General features: G+C 34.9%; 3 protein-coding genes across 6 annotated transcripts; 2 read left to right on the forward strand and 1 right to left on the reverse strand.

The window, feature by feature from the left end:
- Nucleotides 1–277: 277 nt before the first annotated feature.
- LOC127793245 (transcription factor bHLH47) lies at nt 278–4,164 on the forward strand. Of its 3 annotated transcripts, none has more exons than XM_052324076.1 (5): nt 278–425; nt 1,333–1,457; nt 3,021–3,139; nt 3,311–3,438; nt 3,662–4,164. In XM_052324076.1, exons 2-5 carry the CDS (start codon nt 1,390–1,392, stop codon nt 3,983–3,985), a joined length of 639 nt encoding a protein of 212 aa, XP_052180036.1. In that variant the 5' UTR covers nt 278–425; nt 1,333–1,389; the 3' UTR covers nt 3,986–4,164. The 3 variants fall into 3 exon arrangements, with proteins under 3 accessions (XP_052180036.1, XP_052180037.1, XP_052180038.1); XM_052324077.1 differs by lacking the exon at nt 278–425 and adding an exon at nt 448–596; XM_052324078.1 differs by lacking the exon at nt 278–425 and adding an exon at nt 615–695.
- Nucleotides 4,165–6,035: 1,871 nt separating this feature from the next.
- LOC127793181 (HVA22-like protein a) lies at nt 6,036–9,415 on the forward strand. The gene is made up of 5 exons (XM_052323974.1): nt 6,036–6,265; nt 6,454–6,480; nt 6,803–6,925; nt 8,641–8,887; nt 9,112–9,415. The coding sequence occupies exons 1-5, from the start codon at nt 6,204–6,206 to the stop codon at nt 9,175–9,177; spliced, it is 525 nt and encodes a 174-aa protein (XP_052179934.1). The 5' UTR covers nt 6,036–6,203; the 3' UTR covers nt 9,178–9,415.
- A 440-nt stretch (nt 9,416–9,855) lies between these two features.
- Nucleotides 9,856–16,772, reverse strand: LOC127793180 (microtubule-associated protein RP/EB family member 1A). Of its 2 annotated transcripts, none has more exons than XM_052323972.1 (8): nt 16,550–16,772; nt 14,343–14,411; nt 14,162–14,248; nt 12,979–13,085; nt 12,776–12,888; nt 12,531–12,589; nt 11,139–11,252; nt 9,856–10,225 (listed from the first exon to the last, which is right to left on the reverse strand). In XM_052323972.1, the coding sequence occupies exons 1-8, from the start codon at nt 16,658–16,660 to the stop codon at nt 10,055–10,057; spliced, it is 831 nt and encodes a 276-aa protein (XP_052179932.1). In that variant the 5' UTR covers nt 16,661–16,772; the 3' UTR covers nt 9,856–10,054. The 2 variants fall into 2 exon arrangements, with proteins under 2 accessions (XP_052179932.1, XP_052179933.1); XM_052323973.1 differs by having other exon boundaries at nt 9,856–10,177; nt 16,550–16,768.
- Nucleotides 16,773–17,677: the final 905 nt, after the last annotated feature.

The raw sequence follows: 17,677 nt of genomic DNA on the forward strand, positions 1-17,677 counted from the left end.
ATATATAAAATCTTATAGTTTCTCCTCAAAAAAATTGTTTAGTTGTTTGTCAATTTTATCCTTTATGTTCCCATTATTAGTCGAGGTATGGCCTGGTTAATGATATAGACATTTGTGCATTGTCTTTTGTTTTTGGTTCAATAAAATTTTTATTTACGAAAAAAATATTTTCTTCAATTTAAAAAATAATTATTTTTTAATAATAATTAAATAATAATGCTTTATAAAAAACAAAACGTAACATTCCAGGGGCAGTGGGGGGTAAAAAGGGTAAAGTCGGAAAAAAGCGTGGGGAGGAGACGAGGAACATGCGTCCTGATACGATGCATCCAAGAGGCAGCTGCCCAACACGCTCCTCCACCCTTGCCTCCATTCTCCCGCCACACGCCAGACGCCACACGCCTCGGTCTCTCTCTCTCTCCAAGGTTTGCATTCCCCCTTCCCCCCCAACTCCACGTGGTTTTGTTTTTCTCTCAGCAATCAAATCTCAAGGTCCATAACTCTTCGATTTCTATTGGTTCTCATCGCAACTGTTGTCTTCCGGATGAAATTTTGGGGTTTAATCCTCTCGGCTCTGTCTCGACCTGTTCCATTTGGTATCCAGGGTTTCCTTAACTCTTTTTTTCTTTTTCGTATGTGATGATCTAGGGTTTTGTATGCCCGAAAATGGTTGGAATCCTGGCCGGCCTCGTCAAGTAGGATTAAGGCTTGTGATTGTCCTTGTTGCTTTTCTTTTTTCGTTTTGATATGACCTAGGGTTTAAATTGTTGCATATTCATCTTTTTCTCTCTCTATCTGCCAGTTGAATTTCTGTGTGAATTCAGTTGTGACTGGAATTGGGCGTCTGGTGCCATGCAATTTCGGCCATAGTTTTCTTGTGTTTGGTTCTGAGACAAAATGAACCAAATGCAAATCACGCAATTGCAAGTCTAGCATACTTTTAGTTTTTTAGAGTCCAAAATTGTTGAACTTACAAGTCTTCTTAGATCTGTTCCGCGCCCCCCCCCCCCCCCCCCCCTCCCTCTCCCGGCGCTTCGCGTTCTTCGTGTTTAAGCCGCTGAAACACGGGAAATTTCGTTTTTTTTTTTGGGTTATTTTTCCTTTTGATTTTCGTTGAGACTTCATTATTCCTACCACGACCAACTTTTCTGACAAGAAATTGGAAAGGAGGTTGATTCTTTGCATCAATCCTTCAAGAGTAATATTATGGAGTCTACAAACTATGCCCTTGCAACAGTTCCCATCTGTTAAATAATTTGATCTTACCTGTTTACTCTCAGTTTGTTAGATAAGGAATTTTCCTTAATTTGCAAGGTTGTTTGGCCGTTGCAGAGAATTAGGGATTGAAATCCCGTTCCTTAAATCCAGCAAAGTGGTACAAACCTGAGGATGGATTCAGAGGTTGCCCCAGTAGTAGACGAGGCCTGCCAATTGTCAGAGTCAGCAGCAGAAGAAGAGTCAGTGCTTTAATATTCTAAATTTGACTTTTTAAACAGTTTAGCATTGTTCTGATTCATCAACATCTTCAAATCACTTAAATGAGGCCCTCACTTGTATGTATCTTATTCATGGATTTTAACTGCCTTGTGCTATGGTCATGGATCAGATATTTTGCTGAAAGGTTATGCTTAATTAGGTTGATATGATAATAGATTTTATATTACTCTTTTATAAATTACTATTCACTTCAGCCTTACCCTTGGATCATGGAGACAAGAAGAAAAATTGAACTTTTGGTTGATCATGTTTTAGAATGGTTAGCAACATGGAACTTCAGATAATAAAATGGCTTTTTTTAGTTACTTTGGACAATCATGGCTCCTAAGTCTGATACAACTTAGGACAGCGTATATTTGTTAGCATTTCACCAAAAAAATGAGCATATTTAAGTGTAACATGAATCTAAAAACAAAGTGAACTGGCCTTCTGAAAATTGTGAGCCTGCTTTAGCCTGTGTGCCTGTGTCTGTTGCGCAGCAGCCTTTATCTGGAAATGGGAATTGTCAACAGCAGGCACAATGGTTAGATGGACACATGTAGATTTTCTGAGGACAATCAATGGGTTTTGTGGATTGCTGAATTTTTATTTTTTAGTGTTCAGTGCTCTGATAAATATTTATGTCTTTCCCAATATTGGTAATGCCTCCCCAATTCTTAACCTTGAAATGATATCTCAGTCACTTCTACATGCATATGGTGATCTGGAAATGACAGTAAGACCACGAGACCCTAGTTGGTTCCTCTTGTTATGTATGCACGTCTACTTTGTTTAATTTTTATTGAAGAAACCCATGCCAAAAGGGTTATATGTGTGCTCTAGGTGTTTGGTATTCACTCATAAATAGCGAGACAAGGTTGATGGTATCAGTTTAAAAAGGTGTGAATAAACATTCAGTTATTGGAGTGCTGCAGAATATATGTGTGTGTGTGTATATATCCAATGGCTGCTTACACATGGATACATGCACTCATTTAACCTTGTCTAAAGTAGTAACTCACTGTATTTTCTGGTGTTGTCTATCTCACTTTTACTTAGCTGGTTCATCTATTTATATTGTAATTCATTTTATGTTCAACTGGATTCAGACCAATACCTTCCTTAAGCTGGAGTTATTTTCCAGAAGGACACCGTGTACAATTTCTTGTAATGCCTGATTTAACTGTAAAATCTGGAAGAGTTTGAAATGTTTGCCATTAGCTATAAGTTTTTGGTGTACTATATTAAATTTTGTCCCCATAGGATTGTTTGGTTAACGTATACTGCAACAACTTTCTGCTCTAAGGATTGTTTGGTTACCCTATGCATGTCCATGCTTCAGAGAGAGAGAGAGAGAGAGAGAGAGAGAGAGAGGAATTAATTTATGGTAAGCCAATTGGCTTTTATGTGAACAATTTCTGCTGATAAGCCAATTGGGATTTCTGGTTCTTATTAATGTATGGTAAGCCAATTGGCTTTTATGTGAACAATTTCTGCTGGTGTTGCAAATGTTTTTAGATGACTAAAAGGTGTTCTTGGACCAGGTCCCATCCAAGCAAAAAGAATCGGGGAAGAATTCCAAAACGAATTCACAAGTCTGAAAGGGAGAAAATGAAGCGTGAGCAGTTGAATGAACTCTTCCTTGCACTGGCTGATGCACTTGGTAATTTTATTTTATATGGGCAGTTTTTAGTAGTTTTGACATACTGCCATGTTGTTTTCAAGTGGTATCCTTGCTCCTGTTACTCGGTCAAATAAGTTAAGCTGCCATGTGATGGTCCCGACAGTTTTAGAAGGATTGCACTTAATATTTTAACTTCATGAATTATTTTAGGATTGTCACAGCAGAGCAATGGAAAGGCATGTGTACTCGGGGAAACAACTCGACTATTGAAGGAGATGCATACCCAGATTGAGAGCCTCAAAAGAGACCACAAAGCATTGTTTTCTGAATCTCAATATGTAAGTCTCTTGACGTTCATGTGTTACTTTTATTTGATTTTATGAATAAAAAAAGGTCAATGATAGATGGTGCGTGTGCAATACTAGTTTTGTCAAGTCCAATGTAGGAATTTGGTGGTGTTTGTATTTGAGTTAATTCTCCTTTATTCTCATCTTTTGTGAAACCTGGATGTATACATTTTTGTGAAATAATGTATAACCTTCGTGAAATATCAACGAACAGGTGACTGTTGAGAGGGATGAGCTACGGGATGAAAATTCTGCATTAGAAGCTCAGATTAGAAAACTGCAAACAGAGATAGAAGAGAGAATGGTGCACTCTAAGCCCGACTTGAACGCACCTCCCCTTGAAGATTTGACTACACATCTTTCGACGGAACCCGTGTTACAGCAAGCGCCATATGTCAATCCCATTTTTGTCATCCCGTTTTGTCCTGATCCACATGCGTCCAAGCCTCCGGCAAACGTGAGTAAACCACAAGCTAGGTATCCCACCTTGTCTGATTCATGGCCGGCCCAGCTTCTAGGAAAGCAACCAGACTCATAGAAGCAGTTCAAGTAGTGGAGAGTTAGGCCTTTTGGTAATAGGCAATGCTGTAAACATTGTTGAAGTTTAATCCGTCTGCGTTTTTAACTCTCAGCTTAATCCCCCTGTGAATACTAAGTTGGAAGAATGTACATTAGACTTTGTTGGTATATTTCGAGAGTTTTCATGTTTATTTTGCATGTTGCCGAACCTCCACAGCCGACTCTTCAACCTTGAGCCCGGTGTTGGATGTTTGAAAGAGAATGCAATTAAATGGTGAATGATCCACTAAGGTCTAGTTGATCCATGAGACTTTGATGTTTTTCTTTCTTTTTTTTTTTTTCCAGAAGTTTTGAAAAGGCAGTGCTTGGTAAAGCACAATTTTGTATTTAAACCATATCAACTTTTCAAAATAGTGACCTCAACTGTTTAAAAGCAAACCTAAGCTAGGGACTCCTTTGACTTGCAAAAGGTTAAGTAGCTTATAGGTTTTTTTTTTTCTAACCCTGAAGGTTTACTGGGGCCTTTACTATGGTGGATCACAATTAAAGAACATATCAATAAACTTTTTTAACACCTTAAGTCGGAATATATACATAATAAAGATCCCATGAGAAGTTAAATACAGTAACGAGAAGGCATGGAGATTCAAATATGAAACTTCTAACACAATAATACAAGATTCAATCATTTAGATCATTATGGATGGGGTAACAGTAGTTAATGGAGGGGTACTTTATTAGAAAAAATAAGAGTAAGTTACACTAATTATACTTAGGACTTCCTCTCTAATTTGAAAATTTACAACTACACATTCTTATGTTAAAAAATTATATTACATTAGATTCTTACCGTTAAAAAGCGAATGTTAGAATTTTTTAAAATTACCCCTTTCTCTTTCTTTTTAAATATTAATAACATCCTTTCTTTTTTTCTCCGTTATACTCAATGAAAAGAGAGCTAAGGTTTCTCTCTCTCTCTCTCTCTCTCTAATTTTGTTCTCCTCCTTCTTTTGTTTTGCAAACAATTTCAAAAGTATTATACAATTTTAAATTATTTAAAAAATATATTACTTTTTCCAAATAATCTAACCAACTATTACAAAACATCCGCTTAAACATTTCATATTAAAAAATAAGTTCTAATATAGATTTCATATGAATAAAACTCTCTACTCTATCTGTAGTAAGTTTCCGGTGTCCAACACTTAGTTGGACTCTGATTAGCTCTCACCTCTAAATTAAGTAAAAAAAATTCTAAATATAAAATTTACTTAAAATTAACAGATTAGACAACTTATCAAAATTTGGTCAAGTAGCAAGTTTTGTTCGCATGGAATGCTTAAGTGGTTGATTTGTAATTGTTTGGTAAGTATATTATTTTTTAAATAATTTAAAATTTATAATATTTTTAAAATTTCTCTTTGTTTTTAACTCTCAAACAAAATAAATAAATATGGTGGTTGAAATATTGAATCCGAGCGATGCTGGGGTCTAGTTTTTTCTTAAAAAATAATAATTAACAAGAGAAAATTGAGTTATATAAAATAAAATAATTATTTTTCAATAGTATGCGAAATTAATATAATTTTTTTTTTCAAATAGAATACCTGCAGATTTGTGTAATATAATATACAACAATCTTGGATTGATTACTATAATTTCATAAAGAAATACAAAAGACTATATTTATCATCTTCATGTATATTATTCATATTACATTATTAGTAATGTTATTTATATATCAACATTTAATATTTAATTTGATATTAATAAAATTCTAACTATTTTTTTAAAAAGAACAAATTTTATTTATAAATTACTAATTAATTTCTAGAAATTATAAACACTTTGGAGGTAAAAATATTTTTAATTTTTTAAAAACTATAAACACTTTTTATAAATAGGAGAAACCTTCATAATAATTTTTAAAAAATTAATAGTATATTAAAATAATATTACTTTTATAATAATTATATAAATATTGAAAATTAAAGCACAGAAAAAATTCCAGAATCCAGATGCTTTATATATTAAAGAATTGGCTGAATGTCATTATCAAGTGATGAATTTCCGCTCTCCACTCGGCACAGTCCACACACCGACTGTCTGCACCTCTCCACTCCACTTTACTCTTTCCCTTCTCTCTTGATTCCTGAACCTAACCCAAAACTCCGATCATCCTCTTGAAACAGATTCTCATTTTCTTCTGCAAAGGGTTTCAGATTGGAACAGCATAGATGAGATCTGGAGCTGCAAGCTTCCTCAAGGTGGTCGCTCAGAACTTCGACGTTCTCGCCGGGTATTTACTTGTTCTTACATTTCTATTTCAAAAATTCTAGATTAGACAAATATAACCGCCCTTTACGGCTTTCTATCTGTTTTCTTTAATTTCTCTTTCTCTTTTTAATTTATTCTGTGGGAATGGTACTGATCCATCTTTGTTTTTGCTCTCTAACCCTTATTATTTACTGTGTTTGATTGTGGCAGGCCTGTGGTTAGTCTTGTCTATCCCCTGTAAGTTGGGTTCTTTGTTCTCTTCTATATTGTTTATTCTTTTATTTTTTGTGATTGAGTTTTCGAATCCCGGTCTCTAATTCAAGCCCTAGCGTTTGACAAATTTTGGTACAGAAAATTCTGGGATAGACTGGTTAAAGATGGAAATGATTTGTGAGCTAGAATAGATATAGCCGACCCAATGAAATGGGATTAAGGCTTGATATGTTGTAGACACGGTAAAGGAATTGTTTTAGTTTGTCGGATTTGGAGAATTGGAATGGAGTTGGTGGCTGTGCTTAATTATTGTGTCTTGTGCTGTGGACTGAGTTTTCTGCAACAGGTACGCTTCAATCAGGGCAATTGAGACCAAGTCCCCTGAAGATGATCGGCAATGGCTTACTTACTGGATCTTGTACTCTATGATGACCCTTTTCGAGCTCACGTTTGCCAAACTCATTGAATGGTAATTTATTTGTTTATATCTTTTTCTAGGTTGTGTGATACACTGCACCTTTTCATATGGTATTTTTTATTTAATGGTGCAAAATTGTAGGTGTCTATGCAATGCTTTACTATATAAATGCTGTATTCATACAATTTGATCTTATTTTTTCTTTTTAAAAATTTCCACATTACTCAAATTTTCTGAAGTTAGAAGAGTTTGCATTTTTATCACTGTTGCAATGTTGATTGTCTTCAAGGATTAACTCACATCTCATACTGCCATTTACGAGGGAGAAACAAGGTAGGGTTCCTGATATGGACTAGGAGACATGTCTTCTTATTGCTTGGGATTTTCTCCAAATCGGTATGACTGTATCGGTATGACTGTTTTGATTTCTAAGAAGTAAGGAAGCAGGTAGCGGTAATTTGTCCTAAGAAGTAAGGATTATCTCCCAATAGGTATGATTGTTTTGATTTCTAAGAATAATAAGAGATGGCATAATTTGTCCTTTAGGAACTACTGATACCGGAAATAAAAAATAAAAATTGCAAGCCTTAACCCTACTAGGTGGGGTCGACTACCTGAAATCTAGATCTTATCCATGGCCATAACCTCTTGCCAATATGTCCTATGCCATATCTAAGGGTTTTCTCATTGTTTTCTTTGGTCTTTTCTCTCTCCCTTTTGCTACAGATTTCCTTTACTTAATCCACTGGCTTCACGGGTACTTCTATCAGTCTTCTTCTCACATGTCCAAACCATTCTAATTGTGATTCTTTCATCTTATCTTCAGTATACACTACTCCAACCTTTTTACATAGATCTTGTTTCTTATTTTGTCTTTTTTTTATGTATGGCTGCACATCCACTGTAATTTTTCATCTCAATTACACTCAAATTTTTTACATGTTGGTATTTAACCACTCAACATTTTGGACCATACAACAAAGATGGTCTTAGAGCTGTGCTATTAAACTTCCCTTTCTAGCTGATTGTGGAAACAAACAAGTGATGAAAAGTTCTTTAAGGTGTTATGATTCTATCATTCCCTACAAAAGGCCAATTGATGCATCTATGGGAGCAGAGGTTCAAACTATTGAACAAGAAGCCATCATTGCTAAATAACAACATAGAATGTATACTATAACGGAGCTCAATCGAAACAAGGATATGTGTAGCCTGCCATAGTTTAGATTGTCTTGAATTGGGAAATATCATGCCCCCAGGGAACATTTAACTCATATGGGCAGCACAACCCTTGCCCCATCGAAGTTAAGCATCCCATGCCTTCATTTGCAAATCCTTGAGACAGATATAGAGTGGTGGTTGAACTTAACAATCGATGTTAATATGCTCTCAAGAAATACTTTCACCATTGTGCATAATTTTTAATGAATAATTAGTTCCATAAAATGGCAATAAGCAACCTTACATTACACAGTCAAGTGAGCAGATTCCTGGTGATGATCTTAATTCACTTGGTGCACATGGTTAAACAAAAAGTTGCTGAGAGCATTGTTTTATTTGGTATTTTTGAGTTATTTCAGTCTTCATTCTCTTGCATGCTTTTTAAGGTTTTTGTGTACTTACTAAAAGACATGTGATGGGCCTCTTTCGGCATTTTCCTTTCATCATATGTTCCCAGTCTTTAGATAACCAGCTTTCTGGGTTTTCCAGGTCTTGCTCAAGCCGTATTGAAACTTACAGCCCTCTTCTGTCTCATCTTATGGCAGGATTCCAATTTGGTCATATGCAAAGCTGATTGCAACTTGTTGGCTGGTTATACCATACTTCAGCGGTGCCGCATATGTTTATGAGCATTATGTCCGGCCTTTCTATGTTAATCCACGTCAGACTGTTAACATTTGGTACATTCCAAGGAAGAAAGACATCTTCAGCAGATCAGATGACATTCTAACTGCTGCCGAGAAATATATAGAAGAAAATGGCCCAGAAGCATTCGAGAAGCTCATCCACAAGGTGTGCATTCATGCTTATGGAAGCTATTATAAACTAGAAATTTTGAAGCTAGTGAAATGTAATCCCTGCTCAATGCAAATACTGGTGGGAGTGGGAGATGATTTAGTTTTTTGTACTCGTTTCAACATGTAACTATGTGTCATTTGGGTTTGAGCCAGAGATTTGAAACGAGTACATAATACTAAACTCTTTAGGGTGATTTCACAGTCTCTCTTTTTCTGCAGGCCGACAGGGAATCGAAGTCCAGGAGTAGCAGCAACATGTTTTATGATGATGACCACGGATACTGAGATTTGTAAATCATAGCATGTTTTTTCACTGCTGACCAGTTTATCCAAGGAAAAACCTTTCTCCTTCTGTTGGTAGCGTCTTTGTGGTGGGCATCGTATTTACTATATGTAATCTTCGTGGCCTTATTACTGTCTCCTTGTGTGATGGCTTGTAATTATTATTAGCTGCTTTTGCCTTATCTGAGAGTCAAGTATCAAAGCACTAGTGAGCACAATGCACTATTTCGATTTGCGACAAGGTTTTGCATTGTGCCTTTCCCTGGATAACTTGTTGATTTGGACTTACCTTTGTTGTTTCACAAATCACAGAACCTCGAGGTTACTTGTCATGGCCCAACGTCACATCTTTAGTTTACTAGAGAGCCCTTGGGCATATTTCTTGGTTACCCAAAAGTTACCTTCAACTGGTGCTTTTAAGGTCAAGGGCATATGATATTACAGTAGTACTGGCCATTGAACTCCGATATACAATCCTTGTACGCCATTGGAGATATACAGTTTTACGCACTTTTTTTATTTACTCCGATATTTGACCTAAAATTTCCCATATCTTGTCATTTCTTTTCTGTTGAAGAAAGTTGTTCGCAAATAGAAACCTCCCTCAAATCTCTCGCAAAGCAAAGCTGATGCAAGCGCATCACTTGGATATTCACTGGAACAAAGCAATCCATAAACATCTTTTAGGGCGAAAGATAGTCTCCATATAATTCAAAGTCATTGAGAAGACAAGTAAGTTCTCATAAAACATTCCAAGAATGCTATAAATACCAAGAAAAACGTCATAACAGTTGACAACCATTTCTACAACTTGCGATCTTCATCCAATGGCTAAACATCCAGGAAGAAAGCCATTAGTAAGTAAAGACAAGAAACTGTGTTAGTTTGTGCTTGGATCAACATCCCCATCGCTTCCATCTTCGCTCACAATTTCTTGAGCTTCTTCAAGTGACGATTCATTTGCATCGGCAGCATACAATATCTTCTTAATTGCCACAGCCATCTGCAGTGATTTGAGGAGGGCCACCAAAAGTGTGCCAAGCAAAAAAAGCTGACATTATTAATTACATGTTTTTATTTTTTATCCTTCAGGTACGAAGATCTGTATTACTTCGGCAGGTCCTAAGCATCAGATGGTTAAATTTGACAAGGAACAGTTTCTCTGTTATGCAAAATGTAGGGAATTTAGAGGCAATCAATGGTATGGTCCTATTCATATCAGGATATCATTGGAACATTTATGCATGCAGCTAGGTGTTTTGACTATGAAAGTAAATTGTTGTAATTCGTTGATGTGTGTGTGTGTGTGTGTGTATTTAGGTAAATTTCACCTTGATTTTGTAATTTGGGTATTTTTAATGTTTTATAGACTCTGATTTAATTGAGGTTCACCCTATCGGCAAACTAATCGATGCATCACTTTAGGCGTCAATATCATTCTCCTTTTAGTATTGGTTCTCTACGATTTTTCATTTTCAAAGCAACCCCTTCAATTAGGTAAAAATATGTTCTATCATATAAAATGTGTTTAAAAAGGAAAACAAATCATAGAAGGCTGAAATGAAATACTAAAATTAGTTACGTATTTGTAAAAATAGCTCTGACTACAGGGAGTGGAGGCAAAATTTATCCCTTTTTCTTTGTTGCTACGGGTGCATGGGAGAGAGCCGGTGAAGGGGAAGCAAATAACATAGCTAGAGCTAGAGGGAAGAAAAAGAAATTAGAGAGCATTTAGTTTTTTGTGGGCAAAAGGATGAAGATTTCCGAAGGCATAGAAGAGCTAAAAAGAACATATAAATATAAACACAAAATGGAGACACACACCTGATGCAAGACTAGTTTCTTTAACGACAGGTAAATAAAGATTAAAGACAAGAAAACCAGCAGAACAATTAAGACAAGTGAGGCACATGGAAATATGAATTTTGAAAGAGAAGCACAACGACAAGACAATGAAGTCTTACCGGTTGCTGCTCCAACTCAGGAGTTTGACAAAGTATTTCTATATCTCGCAACTTAGCAAAATAGAAGTCTCTTTCATTTTCCAAAACATCCACAGATAGCTTAAGATCTGTTATCTGAATGAAAAGCCCAAAAAAATCATTACACCTAAGCATATTTCTAATGCAGGGAGGCCAAAAATAATAGACAATATCATTCAACTTTACGGAGCATCCACGAGAAAGAAGCAATAAAAGAACTATAATTCTAGCAAAACATCATAATAATAATAAAAGAACTACATATTTGATTTGAAATAATCCGTCTGTTCAATACTTTAAACTTTTAGATTAGTTGATACCGTTAAATTTGATTTGAAATAAGGAAATAAAACAAAATAAAAACCCACAGCCAGCTGATCCCTGTTTAAAGTACAAATTCTCCAACATTTACAAAAGATGAATTCAATTAATCATTTTCCAGGACACTTAGTTTTTGAAAATATTACTTGGATATTTAATTGTGATATTTATATATTATATATTTACAGGATTATAATAAAAAATATAATATATTAATAAATAAATAAATATCCAAATAATATTTCTGATAACATTGTGTCCAACATATTCAACGTATACTCATGATACACTTTGAGATATGTGTTAGGCACGTCCAATGACGTGTTCTAATTTCTATTAGTGTTTTTCAGACACATCTAGAACAGGTTATGGACCCACGTATCTGGTTGGGCAGATGATGAGATTTTTAGTAGAGATTTTAGAAAAAATTTAGATGAAATCTCCAATGATAATATGTTTTTGAGTAAATAAAAAAAAAATGAGCCTAATCAGAAGTCCAAAAGTGAACAATTTTTAGTATATTAAAATAATATTTATAATTATCATATAAGAACAACAATGTGTCAATAAATGGATCTCATATATTCATTTAATATTAAAATTAATCATGAAACATCTACACTTTAAGTCAGAAATAAAATTTATTCAAAAAATTACTAACATAAATCCTAATTATCCACAAAATTAAAATAAATTAAAATTCATATTTGAAGGATATATATATATATAATATATAAGATATATTTTAAATATTTCCTACATAAGTATGCAAATCATTAGATGGAGGAACCATTCCGATCCTTAATTCTGGATTTAATAGCATTATGATGGATTAGTAGTATTTTGTCCAATAGTTTTATCCATGGCATCTTAATACTAAATTAGTGGAATTTTGTCAATATTTTTAATTCTTTTTTTATATTATTAATGGGGCAACATTTTTGGTACCAAGCATATTTAAGGGTGTTTTATACATGACAAAGGATGGTATAGCAATTTAAATCCCAGAAGAACTGTGACAAGCACTCTATAATAATACATTAACGCCAATACCTCCTTCGTCAGAGCCTCAATCTCTGCGAAAGCATTTGTTTTCCGTTGCGTGGTCCCTCCTACATCAATCGACATTAAACAACCGTTTTGAGTATAAAAACCGTAGAAGGCTGGAGGAGGCACAGCCTGTGCGCTCCATTTTAAGACTACAAGTGTACAATTCCATGAAAATATATAAATGCGAAACAATTGCGAAAGAAATTGTGGCACAGGCTGACACAAGTCTTGTTAAGACACATACATACCATCACCAGAGTCGTGCGAATTGTTTGCTTGCAGTGATTTGGAGCGTTTATGAGAACCCTTGGGAATTCGTTCTCTACCACCCTTACTTCTGCGCTCTACGGGATTATAATTCCTGGCCATAATCAATAACCACAGAAGACTCAGAAACAGGTTGAATGAATAGATAGATATGTTCAAGGAGTTGTGCAAAGAAGTATCATACTCATTCATGATGCCGCCATTTACAGAATCACAATAGCGCTTTAGCCATTGTAAAAATTCCAAGTTGTCCAAAGGTCGACCCTTAACTAGTCTGCCGACTTCAATATGCTGCCATTTAAATTAAAAGTTCAAATTAGCATATACAGGAAAAAAATTGTCGCCACGCCGAAGAACATCTGAGGTCCAATTTCCCCATGCAATTCCGCATCATCAATGACGAAAGCAACATCAGAAAAACTGTGAAGCTACCACCAAGTGCCAAAAAGAATAACATGTACTCTATGATGGGTGAGTGGGTACAAGGTTCAGCTGATCACTAACTGCTTGACTTCTACAAAAGAATTTATGCTTAATAATGAAGAATGACACTCAATGTGAATGCAGATCCTCTACGTTGTTTCTAAATTTGCACAAGAAATAACAAAACTCAATAACCATATTCCTTTTCACCTGTACTTAACCTAAAAGGAAGTCCAATCAATTAAGGAGCAAAAATTCAGATAACAAACTTTTAAATTATATTTCACTACGTAATATTTACGAAAGATTACATTTTACAGGGACATTTGGTGACCTTATTTAAAATGAGTTTCCTTGATGCATTTTTATTAAGTAATAAAAGATAGTGTTTTTACTCTAGTGACAGTTATAAAAATGGGTTCTGAAGGTATTTAAAAAGGGCAAGTTAGAGTGCACTTATAGGAATCAGCTTATGGTTGTGGAAGAACAACCCAAATAACTGTTCCTTGCTTCTGCACTAGTTCTGGGAAACAGATGAATTCAGCTGTGTGGTATGGTTGAAAGTTGAAAATGTGAAATGGAGCTTTAACACATGTAAGAAGGCAACTACTCAGTCCTTTCTCTGCCTCCTACCATCAACCGAACAGCATACTCAAAGAACAGTAAGCATGGTAATCTATAGAAATGGGCAAAAATACGTCTAATCTAGCTAAGAGAACCAGGTAGGTAAAACAATGAACATGTGCAGCATTGACCCTGAACCAAAATTAGTCCCATCAAAGTTGATTTTCGCATAACAGGACAAGGAAATAGAGAACTAGTCATGCACTCTATCAAAACATTTAATGGCTCCAAATGATCAATTAGATCAAAAGGTATATGGAACAGAAAATAATCATTGAGGTCAACCACAGACTTTAAGATGTCACTAAGGAGAAAATCACCTTGTCAATTTTTAATTTATTAAATACTTCTTGCAACACTTTGTAGTTCTGGATCATATCATATTCAGTTTTTGCATCAAAGTTTACCTGCAGCGGAGCACATTAGATTAGAAATGGCATTCAGCAAAATCATTATCAAGAATCAGTAAGTAGAAAATGAAGAAACAATGCAAGTTGTCACCTTGTGCATTGGAACAATTCCTGGATGAGTCATGTCCATCATCTGACACTGCACAGCACCGGATGCAGCCTAGTCCAAATACCACCACATGAAACATAATTTGAAAATTACCATCAAAGTTGCTAAACAAGTTTTTTCTTTTTCTAAAACCACCTAAGCCAATTGAATCAATGCAACGAAACGAGATTATTAATTACATTTGAAAGTCCATCTTCATTTTTTTTCTTATCTTTTTCCTCTAAATTCAACTTTTTCTATGAGAACTTGGCATTCATAAACCAGATATTTCCATAATTACCATCAGTCTCCAACCTAATTTCAGCAATAGTAAACTGAATGAAAACTGAGCCAACAGTTTCTCAGTCACATAAAAAAGTAACTAAAGAAGACCATCAATTCCTCCCACAAAGCTTCCACTTGAACACTATAAGTAGCAGTAACAATTCTCAGCATATGCAATGGACTAAGCATGGCCCAAAACAGTTAACATGCTTTGTGGATGAAAACTGCACCCATTTAAACAGTTACTACCTCACTAGTTAACCAATACTCTTGCTATTAAAATAAGTACATCATCTCATTTCAGCAAATATTCTTACTTCAGCTATCCATGTGTAATGGGTTATAGCATTCCAAATATGTGATAGCATTCCATATTCACATATTTGGAATGCCATTGACCTTGTCAATTAAAGTGAGCCTCCAATAGCGTGGTAAATCCCAATTCACACACTGTCGTAAATTAATGACTAAGTAGCATAATATTTAGTACTCTTTACAACCAAGCCCCAAATATTCAGGTATCTTAGATCAATCATCCAAAAAGAATGGGAGACTAATGAGGATGTTACCCTTATAATTTACATCTAGCACTTTATGTGATATTAAGATTTCATGAAAGCTATAAGTAAACTTTTACAAGACCAGCTTTATTATATAGCGCAGAATGTTGGGCAATAAAGCACCAGCATGTCTAAAATATGAGCATAATAAGATGCTAAGATGGATGTGCATTCATACAAGAAAAGATAAAATTAGAATTAAGGTGATTCATAATAAGATTGGAGTGACACCTATTGAAAATACAATGTGTGATATACAATTAAAATGATTTAGTCATGTGAGAAGAAGACCAATAGAGGCTCTTGTAAGGAGAGTTGATAAAATGTAACAAGTACTTGTCAAAAGAGATAGGGGAAGACCAAGAAAAACTTGGTCAAAGACACTTAGATTTGACATTAACTAGATGGACCTAACAGAAGATAAGGCCATTGAGAAAAATAAATGAAAAACTAAAATTCATGTAGCCAACCCCATGGGATAAAGGCTTGGTATGTTGTTGTATGGCCAATTCTCAAATTACTAAAATAAAGTTATTTTCTCCCTTGGAAAGAAAAATATGAAGCTCAAACATGAGCCACTCCAATATGAAGTTCAAACCATCTTAATCCTATCTCTATTTCATCTATTCTTCAATATGAGCCACTCCAATCTTATTACATATAATCTCGCTTTTTATTTTGTTTTTTCTTGTATGGCCTGGCATATCCAACATAACATCTTTTTCTCAACTATGGTCATGGGTACTTTACTACCCAAAATTATCATCTAAACTTATAAATACAAAATTTTCAAATTGTTAATGGATCATAATTATTTAAAGAACTGAAAAATCCTCGATACATTCAAGTGAACAATTTTTTAACTTTTTCTTACCTAAGAGAGCAAACAAGACACTAGTGAAATACAGAAATTATTGCGTTTCCATTGCAGCACATCCAAAATACAGGGCAATATGCCAACGTTAAGTTTTGTCGGCGCGAATCTAAAAGTTCTGCAAATGTTTCTGCAAGCTTCCCAAGAGAAAATATATAATTACCAGTAGTATTGTTCACCATTATAATTGAACGTTTAAACCTCATTTTCGACCGCTTCAACGCATTTCCAGAAGGAACATTTCTAAAGCGTTCTCAGACTGTTTCCTTTTCGGTCCTCATTGAAACAATCCATCAAACAAACTTTTGATGCGTAATTGAGAGATTGTTAATATTATTGACACCAAAGGGAGGACCAATACTGTGCACTCCCACTACCAATCACTCCATAAACGCATTTGTATACCCATACATGAATCCGACATTCCTAATGCCATAACCGAGAAAAAAAAAAAAAACGAAAAAGATAAAAAGAAGGCGTTTATACAGTACCTCCTCAACTCGGGAGAGATGGAGCTGAAGCCTATCGTTGATCCATGACAAGATCTCATTCCTCCCGACGAAGTACGCACTATCCATCATCCCTATATTCGTCGCCGCCATTCTTCCTTTTCCTCTTCCTTTCCCTCTCCCTCTCTCTCCAAAGTAGCAATTTCAAAATAATATTGATTTTTCAGGGGTTGGGGGGTTTGGGGGGGGGGGGGGGAGACAATTGAAAATCAATTTTGATTTAGGAGAGAGGGAGAGAGGGAATTTTTCAGAAATGAAAGACGACAAGAGGTAGATGAAGAACAAAGATGCTATCGCCAGGGGAAGAAATTACTTTGGCCAGACTAAAGTCTGGCTGTTTACGTGGCATCCATTTGATTGATAGGGAGTTTGCCGTCGGAAGACAGACAATAAAATATAATATTGTAAGTTCACAAATCACGACATATGGATTTAAAGAGGTGGCCAAAATGGTGGGAAGATTATTTTATTCGCTCTGCTTATTATATGGATTTTACTTTGAATCTTAATTTATTCGTGGGTTTGATAGATAGTTTCTAAATGGTGGTTTAGGTCTGTTGGTTGCTTATAATCATTGCTTACTACAAAAATAAGATTTTAGTTGTCTTTTATGGAAAGGTGGGTCAGCAAAAGATTAGATGCCATAAAAGGGTGCCCCTTTTCTAATTCTATGCCTTTCACCCGCCCCCATTTATTGGACGTACGGAGCCATTTTTATAATTAAGATTAAGACCGTTTGTCACCTTTCTTTCTTTTTTTTTATTCTAATTTTCACGTGAAGACAAAATCATAAATTTGTCTTATTAAACCCAATTTAGTACTTTGTTATTTTCATTATACACAATTGTTGTCCAGGTAAATTAAAAATAATTTTTAAGTTAAATTCTTTATAATTGTATCATCAATTATTTATCCTTAAACTTTAGTTAAATGTAAAATTATCAATTTAGATATTTAAAGAGACATATTTATGAACTTACATTCTTTATATGTATAGATACTTTGCTTACTTCACGACTAAAGACTAATCTATTAGTGATTGAAATTAGAATTTATTAAGATTACTAATCTACCTTTCAATTAAGGAAATAATTAAGAAGTGAAGAAAGC

Source organism: Diospyros lotus, unplaced genomic scaffold, assembly GCF_014633365.1.
Source record: "Diospyros lotus cultivar Yz01 unplaced genomic scaffold, ASM1463336v1 superscaf1, whole genome shotgun sequence".
Taxonomy (NCBI): domain Eukaryota; kingdom Viridiplantae; phylum Streptophyta; class Magnoliopsida; order Ericales; family Ebenaceae; genus Diospyros; species Diospyros lotus.